The sequence below is a fragment of the Panthera pardus genome, unplaced genomic scaffold (assembly GCF_024362965.1).
Source record: "Panthera pardus isolate Hobbes unplaced genomic scaffold, ASM2436296v1 HiC_scaffold_24, whole genome shotgun sequence".
Taxonomy (NCBI): Eukaryota; Metazoa; Chordata; class Mammalia; order Carnivora; family Felidae; genus Panthera; species Panthera pardus.
The window spans coordinates 5,869,710-5,893,064 of record NW_026526810.1 but is presented as its reverse complement, the minus strand read 5'-3'; the positions used below and the strand labels follow the sequence as shown (position 1 = coordinate 5,893,064).

The following is a 23,355-nucleotide window of genomic DNA, read 5'->3' as shown; positions in this document are numbered from 1 at the left end:
AGCCCCAAACCGAAGGGCACGGATAGGAGAAGAATCGTTACACTGTTAGGCATGTGATCGCACACGGCCAAATTTGGAAGCTGTACCTTTTTCGGTAGCATGACAGACACGCCTTTCGATTTTTTCACCTGAATACAGAGAGGCAAAGGGCACCTCTGCTGTGAATGTTAATTTTGTAGCACACGAAAACCGTGGGAATCCAAATACTGAGGGATAACGTTTGGCAAAGACACTATCATTTAATGGTCCCGGATCACAAACTGAATAGATCATTAGAGTGTAATGAGATCCCCAGCAAAAAAAAAAATAAATAAATAAAATAAATAAAATAAAATAAAATATAAATAAATAAATAAAAAAGTCTCTTGAAGAAAGCTGGAAAAATTGGATGACTGCTTTGCACATATGGCCACAGGTGAATAAGTACCTGAAAGAGAATTATAACACTATTTTTCAGGTACTTTTATGAGTGACTTGGGATGTACCCTGACCTCGATACATCAATAGGAGTGGGTGGGATGGGGCTGAGGGTCCTTGCTTGCACATGTATCCAACGCTAAGTGCTTGCCACCAAAAAGATATTGTGGTATGACAAATGGAGATATAATGTTGAATAAGTCATGGGTCCTTCTTTCAAGAAGCTCAAAATCTACCTTGGGGAGTTCATCTCCACCTTGGAACAACAGAAGTACCTCAGAGCAGAGCTCCAGTATCTACGATGTAAATAGAAGGGAAGGAATATGAAACACCTTTCCGAGGGGACAGAAAACCCGCTTGGGATCTCACCCTAAGAAAGGCCTTGCCTCCTAGAAATACATCAAATAAGTGATCAGACTTCAGTACATCTGGTTTCCTTAAGACACTTTCATCTATCCCTCTCAAACCGCTTCTCACGTAATCTTCCAAATCTACACTCCCACACGAGAGAGGTGGGCGGTGGGCTCAAAAGAAATGCCATTCATGTAGACCACAGCGATGAAACTTGCACGACTCCTCCACTCGTTAAATATCTGTCAAGTACTTGTTAAAGATCTACTACCTTTTTTTTTTTTTTTTTTAAACAGTGCATGATCTCCCACTGATTTTTCTTTTTTTTTTTTTTTAATTTATTTATTTTTGGGACAGAGAGAGACAGAGCATGAACGGGGGAGGGGCAGAGAGAGAGGGAGACACAGAATCGGAAACAGGCTCCAGGCTCCGAGCCACCAGCCCAGAGCCTGACGCGGGGCTCAAACTCAGGGACCGTGAAAAGATCTACTACCTTTATGCAGCTCCACCAGGAACTGTAGGCTAAAGAGGAAAGAAAAGTGTCTTACCCTTCAAAACCTTACAATGGAGTTGGTGAGTCAAGGAACATTGCTTATGGCCATTATGAAATTAGGCTGCTTTCTGAGGCGTATGTTAAGTAATTCTCGTACTTCATGATTAGTTCTACAAAAACATCATTTGGTGTGTAGAATATGGGAATAGAGAACATACAGCTAAATAGCTTTGTTCCAAAGGGTTAAAAATATTGGACCAAATGGGGCGCCTGGGTGGCTCAGTCGGTTGAGCGTCCGACTTTAGTTCAGGTCACGATCTCACGGTTCGTGAGTTCAAGCCCCGCGTCAGGCTCTGGGCTGATGGCTCAGAGCCTGGAGCCTGCTTCCGGTTCTGTGTCTCCCTCTCTCTCTGCCCCTCCCCCGTTCATGCTCTGTCTCTCTCTGTCTCAAAAATAAATAAACATTAAAAAAAAAAAATTAAAAAAAAAAAAAATTTTGGACCAAAAAAAAAAAAACAAAAACAAAAAACAAAAACTCAGGATCTTACCACTTTTAGGACTCACTGAAAATGAATAAATAACTCAGACTAAGCAATAATCTTCTGATCCTTAATAAAGTTGAAAGGAACACTAGAAATTTAAGACATATGAAGTGATCTTCCACATGAGAAAGTCTCTACCAAGGATACAGTCATATAGGAGATGTCTAAAGGAATGTCCTGGGTCCATGTTACCTAATAACTAATTTGTCTTGGAAAAGAAAATAGAATTGTACCGTATATTCCATGACGGCATGGCAGATTTCATTCAATGAGCCAACAGATCGTGTGTTGACGGTCAAAGCCTTTGACTACATCGTACACGGTGAACTCATCAATAAACTATAAGCCCCCATCTAGAATGCAAAACGAAAGGACCAGACGCAAAAGACGAAGCTCACAGGGTTACTGTCAGCTCGGGAGAACATAATAAAGTCCACTCTATTCAATAATTTCATCCATAAGCTAAATTAAAACAACAGCAGTATCTTATTAATTAGATGCCAAACTTTGGTGTTGGAGAGCTGCCAAGATCTTGGAGGATGACATCAGACGTCAAAGCAATTCTGGATAAACAGAAAGAGGGACTGGAATTCAAAAAACTGACGATCACAGGAGGAGATATAGCATAGTCTTCTTTGTGGGGGGCAAGAGGTGGAAAAGCAAATCAAGCGTGCACTACAATGATTAGGACATCATGAGAAACGGGGTTTGATAAGCTGACCATGCATTCAACTCACACTAGCTTAAAAATGAACAGAATATTGGCCAAATAATCCTCGTGATTTTGAATCATGTTTTGGTTAGGGGCAGACAATAGTTTTAAGATCTGCGTTTTAAAGGCGGCCAGTTGAGTGAATCCGGAAACTCATTCTTAATGGAAAACAATTAAGAAAGAGTGAGACTGTTCGGTCTAAATGGATAACACTTAGTACAGAAGGCATGCTGGGAAATACTTTCACAAAATGTTCCTTCTTGATCAATGGATCTGAAGAGCTCCACACTCTCTTTCGAAGGGTCCATAGACCCATGTGCTAGCACTGTTGCAAAACACAGAAACAAATAAACAAAAACTAAGTATGCCTAGAAGACTTTCCCCAAGAGTGAAGGTCATCAAGGCTCAAAACCGACCCCTAAAGAGGGAAATGAGAATATCTTTTTCTTTTCTCAGGCTTGGCAATAAAAGAGAGATCCTTCTTCACACGGGATTTTCACTTCCTCGACGAAACAGAGAACCAGTGGATTATGCTCCCTTAAAATCATTCCACCTCTGAAGTTTTATGAGTTATTCTATTTTTTCGAAGGCTTTTCCCAGTTCAGAATGTCTACACTTGGCTTTCCTCGTCGGCAGGACTCTACTCCTGTGGGTTCTCTTTGAAAAGGTCTACATTTAATGGTTTTAGAAAGGTTGTAGCTTTTTATCTGACATTTGCAGCGTCTCGGCTTTTGCTTAAAGATGAATGCATCTCAATGCAGTCACTTGTGTTTGTAAGTTCTCGGAACATCTTAACATCTGAGGATCCCTGGAAGGGGGTGGCTGTGATTGAGAACTCAGCAGTAGTCATAGGAGCCAAGTAACAGAACACTACGACGGGGAGACTCTTACGGAAAAGGGTTGATTGCTTCTCCAACAATTAACCGACTGTAATGCACCCTCCTTCTATCAACCCAGAGCCCACCCAGCAGCAGACACAAATATTCACAAAGCTGCTTGTATTTTGTCCAGCTGCTAGCTTGCATAGTAAATCAAGTCGTGACATTTATTTCGAGTTTGTGAATTTGTTTCTGCTTTTGTAGAGCAGCTCAACTTCATACAGGCACACCGTTTACCCTGCTAAATAATAGCTTCCTCTTCCATCAGGCACTGGTTAGGGAGTAGCTACCCACCTTCCTCTCTACTGCTTCTGGATTTAAGTATGGGGTTAAGTTATTTTTCCTCCAAGAGAGAGGAAGTGTCAGAAGCAGACCGGCAGCGACCAGATCTGCTTTTACATAATGTAAAGGGCGAGATGCAGGTGGTTGCTCACTGTTTGAATAACTGTTTCCTCAAAGTTAACCGGGCCACGGCAATATATTATTCAAGAGTATTTATGACTGCGAAAGCCCAAAGGGAAATCACATGCACCATCACATTTTTATTGGATTGCAATTATGCAGGAGGCCTGTACATATCTGTGCTGACTGTTCACGCAATTGGCCTTTTCAGGGAGGTCCTGGAAGTTTTTTGTTTCCAAACGCCTTCCTTAATCTCATGTTTAATTGCCAACAAGAGCACACTTAAAGTTTATAGTCCCACTTTACAAATGAGTAACTGATTCTTACCTGAAATCGACTGCTAGGAGAAGGACCATGCCCAACTTACCCCAGATTAAAACGATGTACCGGAGTGGAATAAAATACAAAGTGACGGTGGCCACTGCCAGGATCAGGCAGGCCAGGAAGGAAAGGAATGGGACCGTCCAGTTAAACGTGCTGTAGACAAACCACAAAGATGTCATTTTCTCGCATGCTCTGGCACAGCTGTGCTACGTTCATCTTGCCATTGTTTATTTTTTTAAGGTTTTATTTTATTTTTTAAGACACAGAGAGGGACAGAACATGAGCGGGGGAGGGGCAGAGAGAGAGAGAAAGAGAGAGAGAGGGAGACACAGAATCCGAAGCAGGCTCCAGGCTCTGACCTGTTAGAACAGAGCCCCACGCAGGGCTCAACCCACGAACGGTAAGATCGTGACCTGAGCCGAAGTTGGATGCTTAACCAACTGAGTCACCCAGGCGCCCCTAAAAACCACAGATTTGAATCTAAACATATCAGTAACCACATTAAATTTGAAGGGACTAAAAAAAAAAATTGAAGGGACTACAAGCTATAATGAAAAGCTAGCGATGGTCAGAAACAAGAAAGATACCTAAAATAGAAATACCTAAAAACAGAAAATAATAGGAAAGGATATATTATGAAGAAACCAATAAGTGGGAGGTGGTGTGGCCATATTAATATAAGATACTAAGGCAAAATTTCATTTATTGTTTAGAGATAAATACATCACTTCCAGCTGATTAATGATCTAGTTCACCAGGAAACTATAGCAATTTTAATACATACAACCCAATTAACATAGCTTTGGAACACAGAAAGCAAAAACTGACCAAGCTTCAAGGAGAAATAGACAAATCCACAGTGGAAAGTTTTGACATACATCTCTAAGTAATTGATACAAGCAGCCCAACCGAAAATGAAAATCGGAATATAAAAGATTGAATGTGGGGCGCCTGGGTGACTCAGTCGATGAAGCTGAGGCATCCTGACTTCAGGTCAGGCCATGATCTCACGGCCCGTGAGTTCGAGCCCCGCGTTGGGCTCTGTGCTGACAGCTCAGAGCTTGGAGCTTGCTTGCTTCAGATTCTGTGTCTCCCTCTCTCTCTCTGCCCCTCCCCTGCTCATGCTCCGTCTCTCTCTGTCTCAAAAATAAATAAAAACATTAAAATATATATATATTGAATTCAATCAACAAATTTAATCAATGAATATATATCCAGAACAATATCCTAGATAACCTTTTCAAGCACACATGGAAAATTTACAAAAGCAGGCCATTTTCTCAATGAATATTTTCTGACCATAAAGCAATTAAGCTAGAAACCAGGAACAAAAAAAGATAACCAGGAAATCTTCAAATACTTGGAAATTAAGCAATATGCTTCTTGGCCAAAGAAGAAATAAAAACAGGGAGAAAAAAAAAAGTTTTTATTAAATTTGAATGATAATGAAAATATCAACACCAAAATGTCTGGCCTGGAGCTAAAGTTGTGCTTATAGACAATTGTAGAACTTAAAATGCTCTTTAAATGTTAGGAAAATTAGAAAGATGGAAAAAGAGTTAGGAAAAAAATACTGAATTCATCCCAAGGAAAATAAAAGGAAGAAAGGAATAAAAATAAGAGTACTACTAATTAATGAAAAAGAAAGCAGGTTAACAGATAGGATTAACAAAGGCCAGTGACAGTTCTTTCTAAAGACTAACTTAATTGATAAATCCCCACCAAGAAAGAAGGTTAAACGCAATTAATATCAAGCATAAAAAAGTGGACAAAGCTACAGATCCTACTGACATTCAAGATAGGATTTTATCCAATAAGAGGATTTTATTAACAAATTTATTCCAAAAAGTAGAAAATTTAAACAAAATGGGGAAAACCCAGAAAATGACCACTTATAAAAACAGACGTGAGAAGAAACAGAATGGCCAAACCCATCTATCTATTTTACCAAAATCGAATATTCAGTGAAAACCTGTCCTAAAAGAAAACTCCAGGCCCAGATGCTTCCCCAGCAAATTCTAGCAAATCTTAAAGGAAGCAATGACACCAGTCGTGTGCAAACTCTTCCAGATAATGATAGAACGCTTTCACCTGTTGTAGGAGTCTAGAATAATCTTCTCTCCATAAGGAATTTTCAAGAACAGAAAATTAGAGATCAAATCTCGTTAGTGATGATAGCTGTAATAATCCTATGCAAAGTAATAGTAAATAAAATAGAGCAAAATACAAAAGGAGAGATTATATAGCATGATGAAGTTGGGTTTATTCCACACAGTGGAACACTGGCTTAACATTTGAAAGTCAATCACAATAATAGACCACATTAACAAAAATAAAGGAGGAAAAAAAAACAAACATCATCTTAGTGAATGCAGAAGAAAAGTTTGATAAAACTCAACTCACATTCACGATAAAAACTCGTAGTAAATTAAGAATAAAAGGAACTTCCCCAATTTGATACAACATCTTTACAAAACCCTATAGCAAACATCATCCTTAGAATGAAATGTTGAAAGATTTTTTTCTCTGATATCACATAGGAGAAGAGTGTTCAGCCATGCCAATTCTGTTCTACCATAAGGTAAGAAAACATAGAAAAATGTAGAAGGATTGGAAAATAAGGAATAAACAATTATTCCTAAAAAATATGTTTCTGCAATAGAAAATTAAGGATAATAATCTTCAGATAAAAATTAAGATAACTAGGTTTACCAAAATTTAGAAATACAAAGTCAGTGTGGGGAATTCATTTCACTTCTATATCCCAGGAACAAATAAGTAAAAATGCAATCTGAAACAAAAAGATACCATTTAAAATACCATGAAACAAATCAAGGACTTAGGAATATATCTCACAAAAATGCGTCACACTTCTATACACACAACTCTAAAATAATTCTGGAAGAAATTCAAGATGGCCTGAATAGACAGAAGACTACATTAGAAAACTTTAAAGTTTATCAAGATGTCAATTATTTCCCAATTAATGCAATCCTTATCAAAATCTCAGTAGTTGTCTGTGTGTGTACAAACGAGTCGTGTGTCACTGGGTGCTAGAAATGAAGACGTGTATCAGACACTGTCACAAACACACTGTCAGATTTGCTCTCCCAACAGCAAAGTCAGTTAACTCTTGCGTCTTCCTCCGAGCAACTCACAATGATAGCGGACAGCATTTTAATGTTTTCAAAAAAGAAGGGGACATTCACTGTTTACATTTTTTTTTAAATTTAAGACACAGAAAAAGAAAGTCAAGGCAGTTTTTCAAAAATAATATTCATAACAGTCCATGTTTTTAAGCTAGTAATGGATCTGTCTACTGGTCTGAGCTCTTTTCATGTACTAATTCCTTTAATTCTTACAAAAAATTGTTATGAAGCAGGAATAATTATTACTCCCATTCTATAAATGAGGACTGAGTCATAAAAGTTAAATAATTGGCCCCAGATCACGTACCTTCCACACAAGTGGCAGAATTGGGATCTGAATTCAGAAAGTCAGCTCAAGAGCCCTCTCCCTGCCCTCTACAGTAGCACTTTAGAACAAGTAAAAAGGTGTATTTTGCTCATTTAATTGATTCAATACTCCTGTTCATACTGAGGACTTAACTCAAAGACATTATACTGTAATACCTCTAACACTCAAGAACTTACTAGACCTTCCCTTTGTTATCATGGAATATCTTATGCTAGTTTCTAAGAACACCCAAGGTGGATAAACCCTGATAAATCTAAGCTTTCCATCTCAAAATCAAACACTGGGTGAAACATTTTCACAGACTTCTCTAGTTTTCCTGACTTGAGAGCTCCCTAAATTCCTAAGAAAGCAATCCCTGACTCGGGAAGTCATGAGACAAATGAGCCACACCCTTCAGTTAGTGGAAAAAAAAAAATCAGTGACTCTTTGTTCATTCGATCATTCAGGCTTACTAATATGTCCTAAGAATATCATTTTCCCAGTTCCAAAGCACTAAACAAAAATGACTGACTACATCTGGTAAGGGGGGATCCAGCCCCATCCTGTACTTCTTCCCCCAGTTGGGTGTCCCAATAGTTGACCTTTATACCCATGGAACCATTATTTCTCTCATTTCCCAGGCTAGGACAAATGAATTCTTCTGACTTTACTACGCATGGAAACAGGATCGACTGGTCATATAATTCTATAGATTACTCTTTTGTAATGTACCCCACACGATGCTTTCATTCACGAGGCATGGTTCTCATCCTCCCTTGTGAACTTTTTCCTCACACCTAGCCTCTGGCCCTCTCCTTGGTCTTTCTGACTTCATTCTTTGTTCCTTTCAGCACATCACTCTCAGAGTAAACACCGGCTGAATCAGACCATCACTCCCCATGCCCTCACTTTGATTCAAGCTGCCCTTAACCTCCTTCCTCATCTTCACTGCTTAGTATTTCTCGACGCCATTTTCTAACAGAAGTTCTACTTCCTATGGATGTGCCTTCCAAACCTGACTCTGGACCATTTGCAGGGATGGCTTCCCTGTCCTACGTGTTTCTCATGGTCTCCTCTGTGGAGATTTCCCTGCCCGTGCGAAGATACAAGTGTTAAAGCCAACACTCCATCATGACAGGACAAATAAAATACAGCACTCTTCTGACCCATCCAGCCTGCTGTCTGAGATAATCTAGATGCTACATGTTCAGTGACTGTGTTAGCCTGTTACATGCTAACGTTTGAAACAAGTACAATATTAGGGAAGATAATTAGAGAAAGTAGAGAAGAGTTAGAAAAAGAAAATATGAATGGGGTCTTCCCAGTCAGGTATGGGGAAGCCTTGCTCTAAGAGTTTTATGTGAGCTTATTTATTTACTGGTTGCCAGAAGTTGGGTAAAAGTTTTCTTGGTCCTTAAACACTGAATTACAATGGAATATTCCAGCAGAGTTACACATGCCGTCCCACTTGAATGCCCAGTAGGACCTTTAAGGTCACAGTAGTAATGAATGGCCAAAGAATTAATAGGAGTAGAGCCTCATGAGCCTTCCTTCCTGTGCTGCAGCTGGGCAGAACAGTACTCTGTTCATGGCTGAAAATACATCTCAGACATGGCCACCACAGCTGTGCTGGGCACAGCTGCCCCTCAGACGCAATGCAGAGATGGGGGCCTGTCTAAATCGCCCTGCCTTCTTCTCTCATCAGACACATTTCCTTGACCATTATCAGCTGCACAACAGCCACATTTGTCTGTTAGAGACCTTTGAGCATGGAGACAATTTTACCAAACGACACGGTCTTCCTTCCTCGGTCTTGCCCCCACTCCACATCCTCTTATCCTCCTTGCTTCCAGAATGTTCCTCACTCAATTTTTTTTTTCCACCCACTCAAGGCCCTGTACGATCTGCCTCACCTCCACGCACCACCATCACCATCTGCTCTTACACAGACATACTAAGCCCCCACACACTCCCTGTATCTAGTACAGTCTTGGGCTTTGAACCTTCGCACAAAGTCTCCCACTTACTGACTTCTTGATTCTTCCACTCTTTCCTCAACTATCTCTTTCCATTATCAGACATGCTGATAAGGTATTGTTTCTTCAGAACTACCCTCTGTCGGTCTTTCTCTCTCCTACATCCCTTTCTGGGCTGGTCAGATCTCTCCTAACAGCCTGCCTTACAGCTACGTCACATCAGTGCAACTGAATTCTAATTGTCTTATTACTATTCTCCCTCATTGGGAAATAGCTCCTTAGAGGAAAATGACATTCTAGGGTAGTAGTGAGGCGGGCGGGTTAACATCTAAGCTTCTTCAGGGCACCTGGGTGGCTCAGTCAGTTGAGTGTCCGACTTCAGCTCAGGTCATGATCTCACGGTTCGTGAGTTCGAGCCCTCGGTCGGGCCCTGTGCTGACAGCTCAGAGCCTGGAGCCTGCTTCGGATTCTGTATCTCCCTCTCTTTCTGCCCCTCCCCTGCTCGCCGCCACCTCCCCACTCCCAAAGTAAATAAATATCAAAAAAAATTTTTTTTTTTTTTTTTTAATTTAAGCTTCTTCACTTACTAGTTCTGTGACCTTGGGCTACAGAGTTAATCACTCTCTGATTCCATTTCCTCATCTGTAAAATAGGTAGATTAACAATCCTTAATCCATAGGCTTTCTGGAATCCTGTAATCTGATTCCTCTCAGTAACTTCTTAAATAAATTAGTATGTGTGAAGAGTTTACAACAGTGTCTGGCCAGTACATGACGTGAGCTGATGTTGCTATTATCATGGTTTTATGGAATATTTCTCATTCTTAGACCAGGTCAGTGCCTGAAACTTAGAGCTGAGAGTTAATAAGTGAATGAAGGGAGAACTATTATGCCCTCCTCATCATTTGACTATTTTCTATTGTCACGTTTCTGTTAAACAACCTTGAGGGTAATTTAAGAAACCTTTGGTCAATTTATATAAAATCAAGAGGAAAAAAGCAGGTAGGCACAGACATATATAAGAAAAAATCTTCCTGCTCTTTAATTTTTCTTCTAAGACATTGATAATGGGAATAGCAACATGTAAATTCAGTAAAACTTACCAAATTTGTTTAAAGATGATTTATAACCTATTTTATAAACAACACGAACACGTCTTACTGTGCCAATAGTAAATGGCCACACAAGAGCGACTGAATTGGATAAGGAACTGAGAAAGATCAGTATCCGTAGAGAGTTCCATATTAACTATTTATATTTCCTGCTGCTAATTATAACTTACTGATTTCCTTGCATCTTGGTATGTAAAACTTTCCCTTGGCTTTTAGCACTAATTTTAATCTCTTCTTTACCCATGAAATTTCTAAAGTATTATCTTCATTGCTTACAGAAGCTAGAATGGCCAACAAAATAAGAAAAAAGTATTAATCTTCAGAAAGAACAACACAGTTGACATAATTCTGGATTTAAAAGAGGAAATACGTTTACAATTTAAAAGCCAAGAAAATTAAAAATTGCTCTGTTCATTGGTCCCAAATGAAGACCAGGTTATACAGAGTTCATAATGCTCAAAACAAAACAAACAAGAATCACAGAAAGAGTCTTTCTCAACTGAGACTCTATTGGATATTTAGTCCTTGTGCCCTAAGGTAGGAAGTGACAGCTACGGGTTGGATATCAGTCAACTCTGGCCTGCCACCTGCTTTTGTAAATAAAGTTTTGTTAGAACACATTTCATACCCATTCATTTAGGTATCAATGATGCCTGATTTCATACTTAGCAGAATTGAGTAGTTACGGTCCACCAAGATGAAAATATTTACTCATTGCCCCTTGTAAAGAAAGTCTGTTAGCTATGTACAATCCTTTGATACGTTGAGAAAAAATGACTCAAGGCATTCACTGTGGTCTATGTTTTCGCTGAAAAAGGTAACTTTAGAGCATATTTCCTTCCTTTTTAATTTCTGATTAGGATACTCTTCTTTAAAAAAAAATCTTTAATTTATCACCCAAACCAAGATATTTTGAGAGGGAGATAATCATGGCAGGGCAATTGGTGTGAATTGGCCATATCGTCACCCCAGTTCTGAGGCACTGCCCAGCTGTAAGGCGGACAAGCCCAAAGAACAAACCAACAAACATAAATAGGACTTGCCCCAAACACTGTTACTTTTTGGTTTTTGTTTTTTGCATTTATTGATCCCTCCCCCCGCCCCGTCCCCTTACCCCCACCGCCCTTATGGATGGCAGCTCCATTTCAAACACAGCACGAACGTAGAACTTACTTTTTAATTCTTTCTCCAAAAGAAGCTATTTCCTCCAAGATGTTTTGAACCGTTGAAACAATATCCTGTACCATATAGATTCTTTCAATTAACCCCTTTTTCTCGGATTCCTAGGAAACATAAAGGCAAGACTTAACTTGGTCACGTTTTCTTTTTATTGTCCCACAATAGAAATGTCTATGCCCTGTTACAATAACAAGGTGCTCATCCACAGAGTGACTCCAAGGGAGGAATCCTATCGTTCACAGCTTAAATATTTATTGGCTCCGAGGAACTACTGCCCACTCATTCAGATACAACCCTTCACGGCGTGCCTCAGTTGCTACCTCAGTATGAGGCCATGTTGTGTGGAAACTCCACAGAACCAAGAGCTTCATTTCTCTGTGGAAGCTGCTGTTTCTGCCAGAGAACTCGCAGCTCCTTCCACTTGGCTGAGCCCGACGTCCTGTCTGGCTTCACAAGCTCACCTGCCAGCTCCCCTTGCCCACGTCCCCTCACAGTCCTTCAGAAACATTTTCAGCAGGTGACAACACGGTGTATGAGAACTCCAGATGATGTTGCGTCTCCTACTCCTGCGGCTTCTTTGTCAAACTCTATTACGTTTTTTGTTGTGTTTTAAACCCACTGTAAATCTGAGGAACCTTTCAGTCATCCTTTGGCAACCGCCTCAGAAACACAATAGGCCGCTGGAGGCAGACAAAGTCACTGTCAGAGACTGCATTACACAGGTTATCCCTGTGGAGGCTGCCCAATGATCGACTGGCTTTTCCTTTATAGAATCAGAAGCAAATACAAGTGCATCTTCCCCAGTCTCCCGTGCTTCACATGAAACAGAATTCCGCCTCCTAAGAATAGTATCCTTACTTTGCTTCTAGAAAATCTCAAGACCTGGGTGCCTCAGGTCAGACTTCAGTTAAGCGTCAGACTTGGGCTCAGGCCATGATCTCGAAGTTTGGGAGTTCGGGCCCCGCATCGGGCTTTGTGCTGACAGCTCAGAGCTTGGAGCCCATTTCAGATTCTGTGTCTCCCTCTTTCTCTGCCCCTCCCCCACTCACGCTCTCTCTTTCTTTCTCTCCATCAAAAATAAATAAACGTTAAAAAAATTTTTTTAATAAAAAAAAAGAAAATCTCAAATGTGTTTTACCATGTTAGGCAGTTAATGCTTACAAAAAGAATTTGGAAATTACTCAAATGTTGGAGAAAAGACTATTCTCTAAACAGTGGTATTTTTACACAATTTCTTATTTTCTGATATTATAATCTAGCTTCCTGGGAACTCTATCGTGACCGGGATTTAGCGAGTATCCTCTTGGCTTTTGCCTACCAGGGTCACTGCAGCCAGTACATCTAACGCAAAACCTCAAATAAATCTAACAAAGCTTTTCATTTCTCTCTATCTAGAATTCTACTGGAGTTAGAATTCTGCTAATTTATGGAGCAAAACCTTCTAAATTGAAGAGACCATTTTAAGAATAACCTTCTCTGGGGGCGCCTGGGTGGCTTGGCCGGTTAAGCCTCCGACTTCGGCTCAGGTCATGATCTCATAGCCCGTGAGTTCGAGCCCCGGGTCGGGCTCTGTGCTGACCGCTCAGAGCCTGCAGCCTGTTTCAGATTCTGTGTCTCCCTCTGTCTCTGCCCCTCCCCTGTTCATGCTCTGTCTCTCTCTGTCTCAAAAATAAATAAACGTTGAAAAAAAAAAAAAAGAATAACCTTCTCTGAAGTGAAAGAAAATATTTTGCTCTCCTCTTGTATTCTCTTTTCCATCAAACTGGACACAATTTGGGTGGGAAGAGAGAACCCACCACCCAGTTAGAGATGGTGGGTGAAAGCACCAATATGGCAGAAATGTCAAAAAGCACTTCCCTTCTTGCACCTGTCCCGGTTTCTGAAGCCACGTGTGGCCAAAACAGACCACACAGAGGGTAGAGGTGAGAATGTACCACTGTCAGCCCCTCTATGGTAAAGGGGGTGGTGCCGGGATGGTTTGAAGAATCTCTTACCATCTGGGCTGACCTCCTTAATCCGAGAATTCTGCATAGAAGAAGAAGGTGGGCTCGTGTCCTCTCAGTACATCAAACTTGCGAGACATTTTTCCTTTTTTCATCCCCTCTTTAAATTCCTTATTTCCCTTACTCTCTAATTCTTCAAGCAGCTTGCATTAAAAATTAGATATGTTGCCAGAGCAACCTAATTTATGCTCAGCAATCCACAACATCTATTAACGGGCACAATGGTGAAAACCCATCTCTGTCTGCTACACAAGTATTCGTGTTTACAAAGAAGGATTTGAAAGCACCAGGGAATCTGACCCAAAGGGCAAAAGTAGCTTCCTCTTTTCAGCAGCATAGGCTTTGGGTCAAAACAATTTCTTGGAAAAGGATTCAAATTTCCATGCAGCTCAACTTCATAAAAGTGTCCTAAGTTCAGTTGACTGTTTTTTGTTTCTCCCCTCCCTACAAAAAACCTAAATGATGAGATTCTGGTTGTGAAGAAAGTAGTTAGTAAACCCAAATAACAAATGATTGTCACAACGTCCTTTTACTTTTTCACGAATTTGATGTTTTAGTTTGCCTATTTAATATTTGAAGACAAGGTTAAAGAGTCCCACCATGTCTCAGCTAAAAGGAGAGTAATTTATCAACCAAATCTGTATACTTTTAAAAGTAATCAGAATTATATCATCTTTGAAATACTTATCAACTGTTGACTTGGTTTTATCATATTGATGGACCCACATAACTATTCCATTTTATTCTTATAAATATAGTCCTTCAAATATTTTAAAAAGCGTATTTTGTATATTAAAAGAAATGTATTTATGGTATCTGAACATTTTTAAATGATACATAAAAAATGATTATTTGTGCTACACATTCATACATGTAACTGGTTTCCTGGTTATATCTATTTATAGTCCCAGGTCAGGGTACTTGTCAAAAGAATGTACTTTTTAATGCCATCTTTTTATATATTTCGTAAAATCGTTCTTAATCATCTTCAGAGTTGCCCTTAACAGCCATTAAATTGACACCTTTAATTGACTCTACTGTGGATCATAATTTTAATTACAACAATACTCTCTCTACAGGCACTGAGGTACCTTGAAATCTCACACCAAAAAAATGTGTTACATGGAGAAAATCATTATCAATTTTAATTTTTAAGTATTGAGATCTGCATATATTTCAGCCCAAATATTTTATATCCGTTCGTATGAACATTCTCTGTCAAACATCTTTTCAAGATAAAACTTCAAATGAATTGTCTCCATGATTCTTCTCAACGTTTAACAAAATGCATACTGAAAAGTAAGTGGCTTCTCAATTTCCCTCCATTCTTTGGTAAGATATGTATTTATTCTATTAAACATCAAAAGATTTTTTTTCCCACAAATTGAGACATCTCAAAGGAAAACTTCAGAATTTCAACACTGAATAGCACAAAGCATTTGACCTCATCGATTACTTTGTGGCAAATATTCCTTGTCCTTGTAAAAAAAAATTTTTTTTAAAAATGGCAGTGTCTTTTTTGCTAGCTTTTTAAAAAATCCACTTCCACTCACTAGCAGCTTTCAGAGATGAAGTGACTTGCCATTCAATCATTGAAGATTTCGATTAAAAATTGCCAACTGATTATGACCCAGATTCAACAAAAACTGTAGAGATTTCTTTTTGCACAAGAGTTCAATAGCTCTGGGAAATGTGTAGGTTGACGAAGAGCTCTTTAAAGGTTCAAGGATTCCTAAAATCAGATTGGTGATCAACAGCAAAAACAGAGTGCACATTGCCACACTGAAGTACATTTTTTTATATCTGACATATCCTTGTCATGAAAAACTCTGTTGTTGCTACTCAACACCGTATATATAAAATATTTATAGGGGCGCCTGGGTGGCTCAGTTGGTTAAGCGTCTGACTTCGGCTCAGGTCATGATCTCATGGCTTGTGAGTTCGAGCTCCGCCTGGGGATCTGTGCTGATGGCTCAGAACCCGGAGCCTGCTTCAGGTTCTATGTCTCTCTCTCTCTAGCTCTGCCCTTCCCCCGCTCATGCTCTGTCTCTCTCTCTCTTTCTCTCTCTCTCTCAAGAGTAAACATTAAAAAAAATTAATATTGATAAATGTGGACACTGCAGCTTCTAATTCAATCGATGGCACATTATCATTTGTCTGTATCATGGAAAATCAGGGCACTGTGGCCGATCCCAAGTACATTTCTGCCTCATAGATTCCCTCATTTTGTAAGAATATCTTATTGGCCATGATGCTGTCCTTCATCAAAGTTTGCATTCATATTGTCGCTACCAAATTCAATAAGCCCCAATGCTCAGTGTTTCAACTAAGTTTACAATGGCGTTCCTGATGTCGGAGATTTCGTCATCGGTAAAACTAACTAGCAAAAGCTTTATTTTGGCTCCATATATTGGATAAAAAAATGAAAACAATTTTAGAATGAACTTATTTGATATTCTGAGTCATCTGATGTCATCCAGAAAAGACCACCATTATTTGATGCTGCACAAGGTTTTTTATATGTTGGTGCTACCCGAGTCAACATATGAACAGCCAGCTTGCCATTTTTCATACGTGTTCAATGAAACCTTGGGATGGAAAATCAATAAATGTAGAACAGTCATCTGATCTAAAAGAAAAGTCATACTCCACAGAGAGGTATCTAAATACAAGTTTTCAGCTGCCTGAATAAAAGCATGTTTCCAGAAATGGTCTTCTTGAAGTAACTACTGTTGAGGCCTCTTTAGCAGATTTGTAACTTAAGTTTACCTACTTGTAAACTTAAGAGATATGGTCATGGCCCCAGAGGATAGACAAGAAATGTAAACACACATCTATTTAGTTAGCACATCAACAAGTATCTCGACAAAGCGGGGATCATTACTTGACTATTTCCTAAACGTGTACTCTGAATTTATTATTCACTCATTAAAAAGGCTTTACCCAACAGTTAAAAACAAAAGTTTTAAGTGCAGATTTACTCATTGGAATGAGCGAAACAAAACACTATGATAAATGTGTTCAGACTATTTTTTATTCTCTTATCCATAGAACTGTTTAAATTCTGCATATATTTAACATACACTCACCCTGTAATCTGTCCTCTTTCCCACTCACCACCCTGAACTGGCAGTGTGGAGGCTTTACGCACCTTAACAGATTTGGCAATCGCCATGCCACGACAGGCTGCTATGCCAGGTGGCCGATTCGAGTAGAAGCATCAGATGCTTCTCCTCCACTGCTTGAGATAAGAAGGGACGGACCCATCTGAGAGCATCTTGTGTTTTCAGTGACCATCCAAAAGCCTTCCCTTAAAGCTAGGTGTTAGTGAGGCAGGCCCTGAAAAGCGTCAGGAAAATAGATGGGTTTATGCCTGGTTAGTTGCTGGATTTAACGCGGTGTCTGTGAGCTCTCTGGTCAACGCCTGCGCAGACGGGAAAACGGTAAATGGAAATTTTCTGGGCAAGGAAAGGACACATGGCAGAGAAATGATTCCAGTCCAGAACTTCACTCCAGAGCAAGTGTGTCCCCATTACAAGAAGCCCCTTAAGTGTCTGGCAGACGTTTCGCAAGGTAGGCATTCGGCATGCATTTGTTCTCTTTGACATTTGTTTCTATGATGTCTATGGCTGCCTGTTCTCTTTCCTTACTGTGAATATATAATTTGGAGACACTTTGTTCTGTTACGTATTTCCACCTACTCTTCCTTTCCAGCACGATTTTGCTCAATACTCACGCGAGTGTATGTTAAATAATGCCTTTTGAAAATATTTCTTTCCATTCTTGTATTTAAGAGCTCAGGGTACCCAGGGGCTGTTGGTGCCAAGCGGTAAAAAGTCGGAAGAAAAAACAAACAAACCATGAGACTTCCCAGCTCGACCCAGACCTGCACCTTATGTAAACTAATAGGCTCTGGTCAGAACGAACTGGGTTTGACTCTGTCTTGACATCCACTCGGTTTGCCATCACGGCGAACTCCTCACTCCTCCTGAGTCCCGACTTTGCTGTCTGGAAAAAGGGAAAGGCTCATCCTTTCCTGATTGAGTGTTTGAAGAATTAAATATCATTCACATCATAAAGTATGTAAGGCACGTGGTGCATTCCAGGTACTTCCTAAACCGAACCCCCTTCCCTTCAAGAATGCAAAGAGAGAAAAGAATGTGAAACCTCGGGTCTGGTTGACAGAAGACTAAGGTGATTTAGAGTTTCGAAAGCAGTGGTCTTCCAAGATAAGTCTGCTCATGTTGCCCTGCGTTGTACGAAAGATCATCTGGCGGTCTTACCCGCGTCATGCTGGCTTTATTTACACGTCTCAGATTGAACCACGGAATGTGGTGACAACAGTTTAGCAAACACAACATTACAGCTGCTGCTGCTACCAAATCGCCTGGGAAGAGTAACAGAGACTCATTCAGAAAGACAGAACGGTTACCGCGTGTGCTTCTATGTTGCCCTAACATCGGAGGCTTCTGATTTATAGAGGGAAATGCGTAATAAAAATAGCAGCGGCCACTAGTGTCGTTAAGCAAATGCACAAGATGACTGTGTCTCCACACGCACTTGACTCTGCCATCCCTGCATCTGAGAAAGAACGGGTTGTATTTCTTACGACAAACTTGAAAACTCAGGGAGGCGTAAGTCAACTCGTATGATTTAGGGCCTCCTTTATGACAAAGCCCGTGTCACAATACGATGGAAGAGATGAGAGCATGGAACTTTCCAGACACAGAATTCAAATTTCATAAGGTTCCTTTGTTTTCTTATGCCCTATAAAGAAAGAGGGGCGCTCATGGTAAGACAAATGCCAAGCATGTAACCTAAAAATGTATATTATCATACAGAGATGAGTGTAAGATTGCCATTTTTCCACGGTGAAAAAGCAAAACCTGAGTCCTTTGGCTAAGTTCTGTCATCAGTTGAATTCAGGACAAATCATGTGCTTCCTTTCAAAGCAAAACCAAACATAAATCAGGAGGCAAATTCATCCCTCTTCAGGCCTTGTCGTCTCCCCCCACGTCTCCAATGACTATGGCCCTGTAGGTGCAATAAACTAGCTTTGAGCCTCTGGGAGAGAATTCACACCATCAAAATGAATTTGCAACTCAGAATTAATTATATAATCAGTGTGTTACGTTAAATCTCTCCCACATGTTCTGATGTTGGGAAAAAAAAAAAAATCCTCATTTCTCTATTAATTACCTAAGCCAAACCAGGGAGATAGTCCTGAAAATTGACCATGTCAGAAAAAAAATCCTTCTGACATGTTTAAAAACTGAGTAGTATGTGTCACAGGATGGGAAGCACTCCCAAAAGCGATCAATGCAAAATTCCATCTCCAGATCTTTCCAATAATGGCAGCCATCTAGAGCAGAGACACAAAAATATAACTTTGGACTTTCCATGGGAGTATATTTGGTCTGTTTTATCCTATGGAATATTAAAAGCCTGTAATTTGAAAGCTTGGAGAATTATAAACACCAGAAACAGACTGAGTGGCATTGAGCATGAAAAAGAAAAAAAAAAACAAACCCTCAGCATCTGTCATAACAAAGGATAAGAAGCAATATTTCCGAGACAGGAGATTAAAAATTATTCTTTGGGAAGTCTGGCTTACTGCACTGGGAACTGTCTTTAGGATTTCTTCCCATGAGATGTCGAGTGCGTGTGCGTGCACGCGCACAAACATGTGTGAACTCGCGCACGCACACAGTCAACCCCAAGGTGTGTGCCGTTTCACTGGGGAGATGTCTGCTCATTACACAAAGTGCTTCCACGCTGACTGAGATTTACCAACACGTTTCTTTGGCGTGTGAAAAGAACCTCACTGCTGGAAAAAGTAAAAGGATGAACATCATCAAGAGGAAGGTGGTGATAAGACACAAAGGAACAGTCGGCAACAGTCTAAAATGACGATTTGGAATGTGGAGCTCAGGAAGGTTTATTTCATGAAGCTTCTCCGAGCCAACTGACGGACGCTACAAATACCATCCCAAGGCAAACAGGGCTAGTGGTTTTCTAGAAGTACTGAGGCAGCCTTCTGTCACTACTGTAGGTAAACACACAATGCTTGGCGGTTGTTGATTTTGCTGTGCGGGTGCCTTCGATTTTGCGTCACTGCCCAACATAACGTGCCAACGTTAATGAAAGAAGCCATCGCACTATACTGATTATTAACTTAGAGCTCCATGTTTATAGTTTCAATCTTTGTACCGATAGGGGCTCGACATGGGGGGAAACACTCCATAAATGTAAAACAATGCAGAAAAATGAACCAATACATTAATGACAGGTTTCCTGCCTGACCGTGTGGCAGGGTCAAAAATAAACCTGATTTAGGTCAGAAGAACTGCATTTGTGTTACTATCCTATGTAGTTAAAATTTCTCCGAATTTGTTGATGGGGGAATTAATACCAAATGTAATGGTCTGAGTACTGAATGGGCTCAAATATATAAACACAGTCTGCACATTGTAAACACTCTACCAATATTATCTTTTAAAGTTTACTTATTTATTCTGAGAGAGAGAGAGAGAGAGAGCACACGAGTATGCGCGAACAGGGGAGGGGCAGATTGAGAGGGAGAGACAGAATCGCAAGCAGGTTCCAGGCTCCAAGCTGTCAGCACAGAGTCCGATGCAGGGCTTGAACCCATGAACCATGAGAGCATGACCTGAGCTGAAATCAAGAGTTGGACCCTTAACCTGAGCCATCCAGGTGCCCCTATTCATATTTGTATAAATATAATTATTTAACTAATACTTGAAATAATATTATTACTTTTGTGTCATTTATTACTTACTAGAAATTATTACTTTTCCCTTGAGGAAAAGAGAGATATATTCGCCTTGCTATCAATTATCTTGTAAACTCACTGGATAGTCCGGATTTAGGGCAAACCACAAAAACAGATGGGGTTTCATTAGGAAAGCCGAGGAACAGCTACTATCCTCAGAAAAACAATGACTGGCGGATGACTGAGATACAATGTCCGATGTACTCTAATTAGCATGATGTAATAATTTTAGGCAATGAGAAATTACATATCCAGACACGGTAGTCCATAAAGACAGAGTCTCTGACTTCATTCTGTTAGAGCACGTGAGGTAATCGAAGGATAGACAATCCATCTAATTTACAGTCTATCATATTTCACAATATTGGGAATAACATACTGAGCAAGTATAATCCTTACAGTAGAAATCACATAGAAAATACATAAGCACTAGGAATATTAGTGAGACTGATAGTAATGTGATGAGTAATGCTTCAAGAGGTCAGATCAGGGGCGCCTGGGTGGCTCAGTCAGTTAAGTGGGAGACTTCAGCTCAGGTCATGATCTCGTGGTTCGTGAGTTCGAGCCCCGCGTCGGGCTCTGTGCTGACAGCTCAGAGCGTGGAGCCTGCTTCTGATTCTGTGTCTCCCTCTCTCTCTGCCATTTGCCTGCTCACGCTCTGTCTCTGTCTCTCAAAAATAAATAAACATTAAAAAAAATTTAAAAAGGTCAGATTAGGGGCACCTGGGTGGCTCAGTCAGTTAAGTGTTCGACTTCGGCTCGGGTCATGATCTCACGATTTGTGGGTTCAAGCCCCGCGTCGGGCTCTGTGCTGACAGCTCAGAGCGTGGAGCCTGCTTCCGATTCTGTGTCTCCCTCTCTCTCTCTGCCCCTCCCCCGCTCACACTCTGTCTCTCTCTCTCTCTCTCTCTCTCTCAAAAATAAACATTAATTTTTTTTAAGAAAAAAGATCAGATTAATGACATTTCTGGATGACCTCAAAAAGTAATCAAGAATGTGGGGTTTGACTTTTAAAAGAAAAATCTGAGCAAGTCAGTGTGTCGGAGAAAAGACTGCTGGAAATAAGGAAGCCAATCCCTTCTCATTCAAAACATGCGTAAACTGATAATTAAGATTTGGCTGGAATCCATTTTAATATTAAAGTCTTGAAAGTAAGATGGTCTGGTAGAAATGGTAGCAATTAAATCATTTCATCACTAAAAATCACATTAAATCAAATTAAAAGGAGTTAAATTAGAGCAACCATTGACTTTATTTCCCTGAAAATCATCTTAAACAGGTCCTCTGCAATTTGCCCCGCGTATAAATCGCATATGCCCTGAAAGTGTGGGTATGTGTGTGTATTAAACTACTGCTAACCTTTCAAAGATACTGTCTGACTTTGGGTTTTCTTAAAAATGCCATACTTTATCATTTCAAAGTACCACTGTTCTGTCACTAGGATAAAAAAAAAAATCACTAATCAAACTAATTTGCTGTGTTTGGAGCATTCATAAGAAGGCGCAAAGGAATCCCAAGCGAAACTACTCTCGCTGTGAGATTGTAAAAGAAACTTCCTCCAAGCATGACGGTCTCCCCTTTAGGAAGTACTATAGTTGGGATGAGATAGATCTTTTTTTTTTTTTCTGTCTAGAATAAGAAAACATAATGAATGGGGCATAGTGGGCCTAGCCCACTCATCCGAAGGACTGTGCAGGTTCAATGCCAGCAAGAACTCCTGTGAAATATGTATGCCACATGCTTCTCTCCTTAAGAAGGCTCTGCCTGGGGGGCGCCTGGGGGGCTCAGTGGTTAAGTGTCCGACTTGGGCTCAGGTCATGATCTCACAGCTTCTGAGTTCGAGCCCCGCATCGGGCTCTGTGCTGACAGCGGGGAGCCTGGAGCCTGCTTCGGATTCTGTGTCTCCTTCCCTCTCTGCCCCTCCCCTGCTCACACTCTGTCTCTCTCTCTCTCTCAAAAATAAATAAACATTAAAAAAAATAATAATAATAAAAAGAAGGCTCTGCCTGGGATGAGTGGACTAATCAGTTTGGAGAATGGAAACCATGTTAAACACCGAAACTGATGGTTTAAAATGGACTTAAATTTTAATGACGACATCCTAATCTGTGAAGAGAGGGTAGAGATATCATATTCATTTGCATCCTTACATGGTAAAATGGTCCACAACGGATCCATAAAAATGTATTAGATGTTTACTTTTTAGTTTTTTTAATTTTATTTTTATTTTAGAGAGAGAGGGAGAGAGAGAGAGAGAGAGAGCGAGCAGGGGAGAGGGGCAGAGGGAGAGAGACTCCCAAGCTGGTTCCATGGTCATGTGGAGCCCAATGCAGGGCTCAATTCCATGACCCTGGGATCATGACCTGAGCCGAAATCAAGAGTTGGACACTCAACCGACTGACCACCCAGGCACCCCTATAGTTATATTTATTTTGAAAAAAGTTTTATAATGTTTATTTTTGAGAGAGACAGAGACAGAGTGTGAGCAGGAGGGAGAGAGGGAGACACAGAATCAGAAGCAGGCTCTAGCCTGCTTGTCAGCACAGAGCCGGATGTGGGGCTCGAACTCATGAGCTGTGAGATCATGACCTGAGCCGAAGTCAGACACTTAACCGACTGAGCCACCCAGGTGCCCCTAGATGTTTATTTTCTTAAAAACATCCATATCTGTTTTTCACCCGTTACTGGCATGCAACGGCGACGTCTCCCCCCGCCCCA

The 23,355-nt window shown here is 40.4% G+C and overlaps 1 protein-coding gene across 4 annotated transcripts in view; it reads right to left on the bottom strand.

The window, feature by feature from the left end:
* MCTP2 (multiple C2 and transmembrane domain containing 2) overlaps window positions 1–23,355 on the bottom strand; it is a 237,312-nt gene that overhangs the window by 5,702 nt on the left and 208,255 nt on the right. For all 4 annotated transcript variants that reach the window (XM_019460150.2, XM_019460151.2, XM_019460157.2 and 1 more), the window contains 2 exons: window positions 11,836–11,945; window positions 4,163–4,272 (listed from right to left, as the gene is read on the bottom strand). In XM_019460150.2, the coding sequence (XP_019315695.2) occupies window positions 4,163–4,272; window positions 11,836–11,945 (220 nt within the window). The remainder of the gene's footprint in view (window positions 1–4,162; window positions 4,273–11,835; window positions 11,946–23,355) is intronic.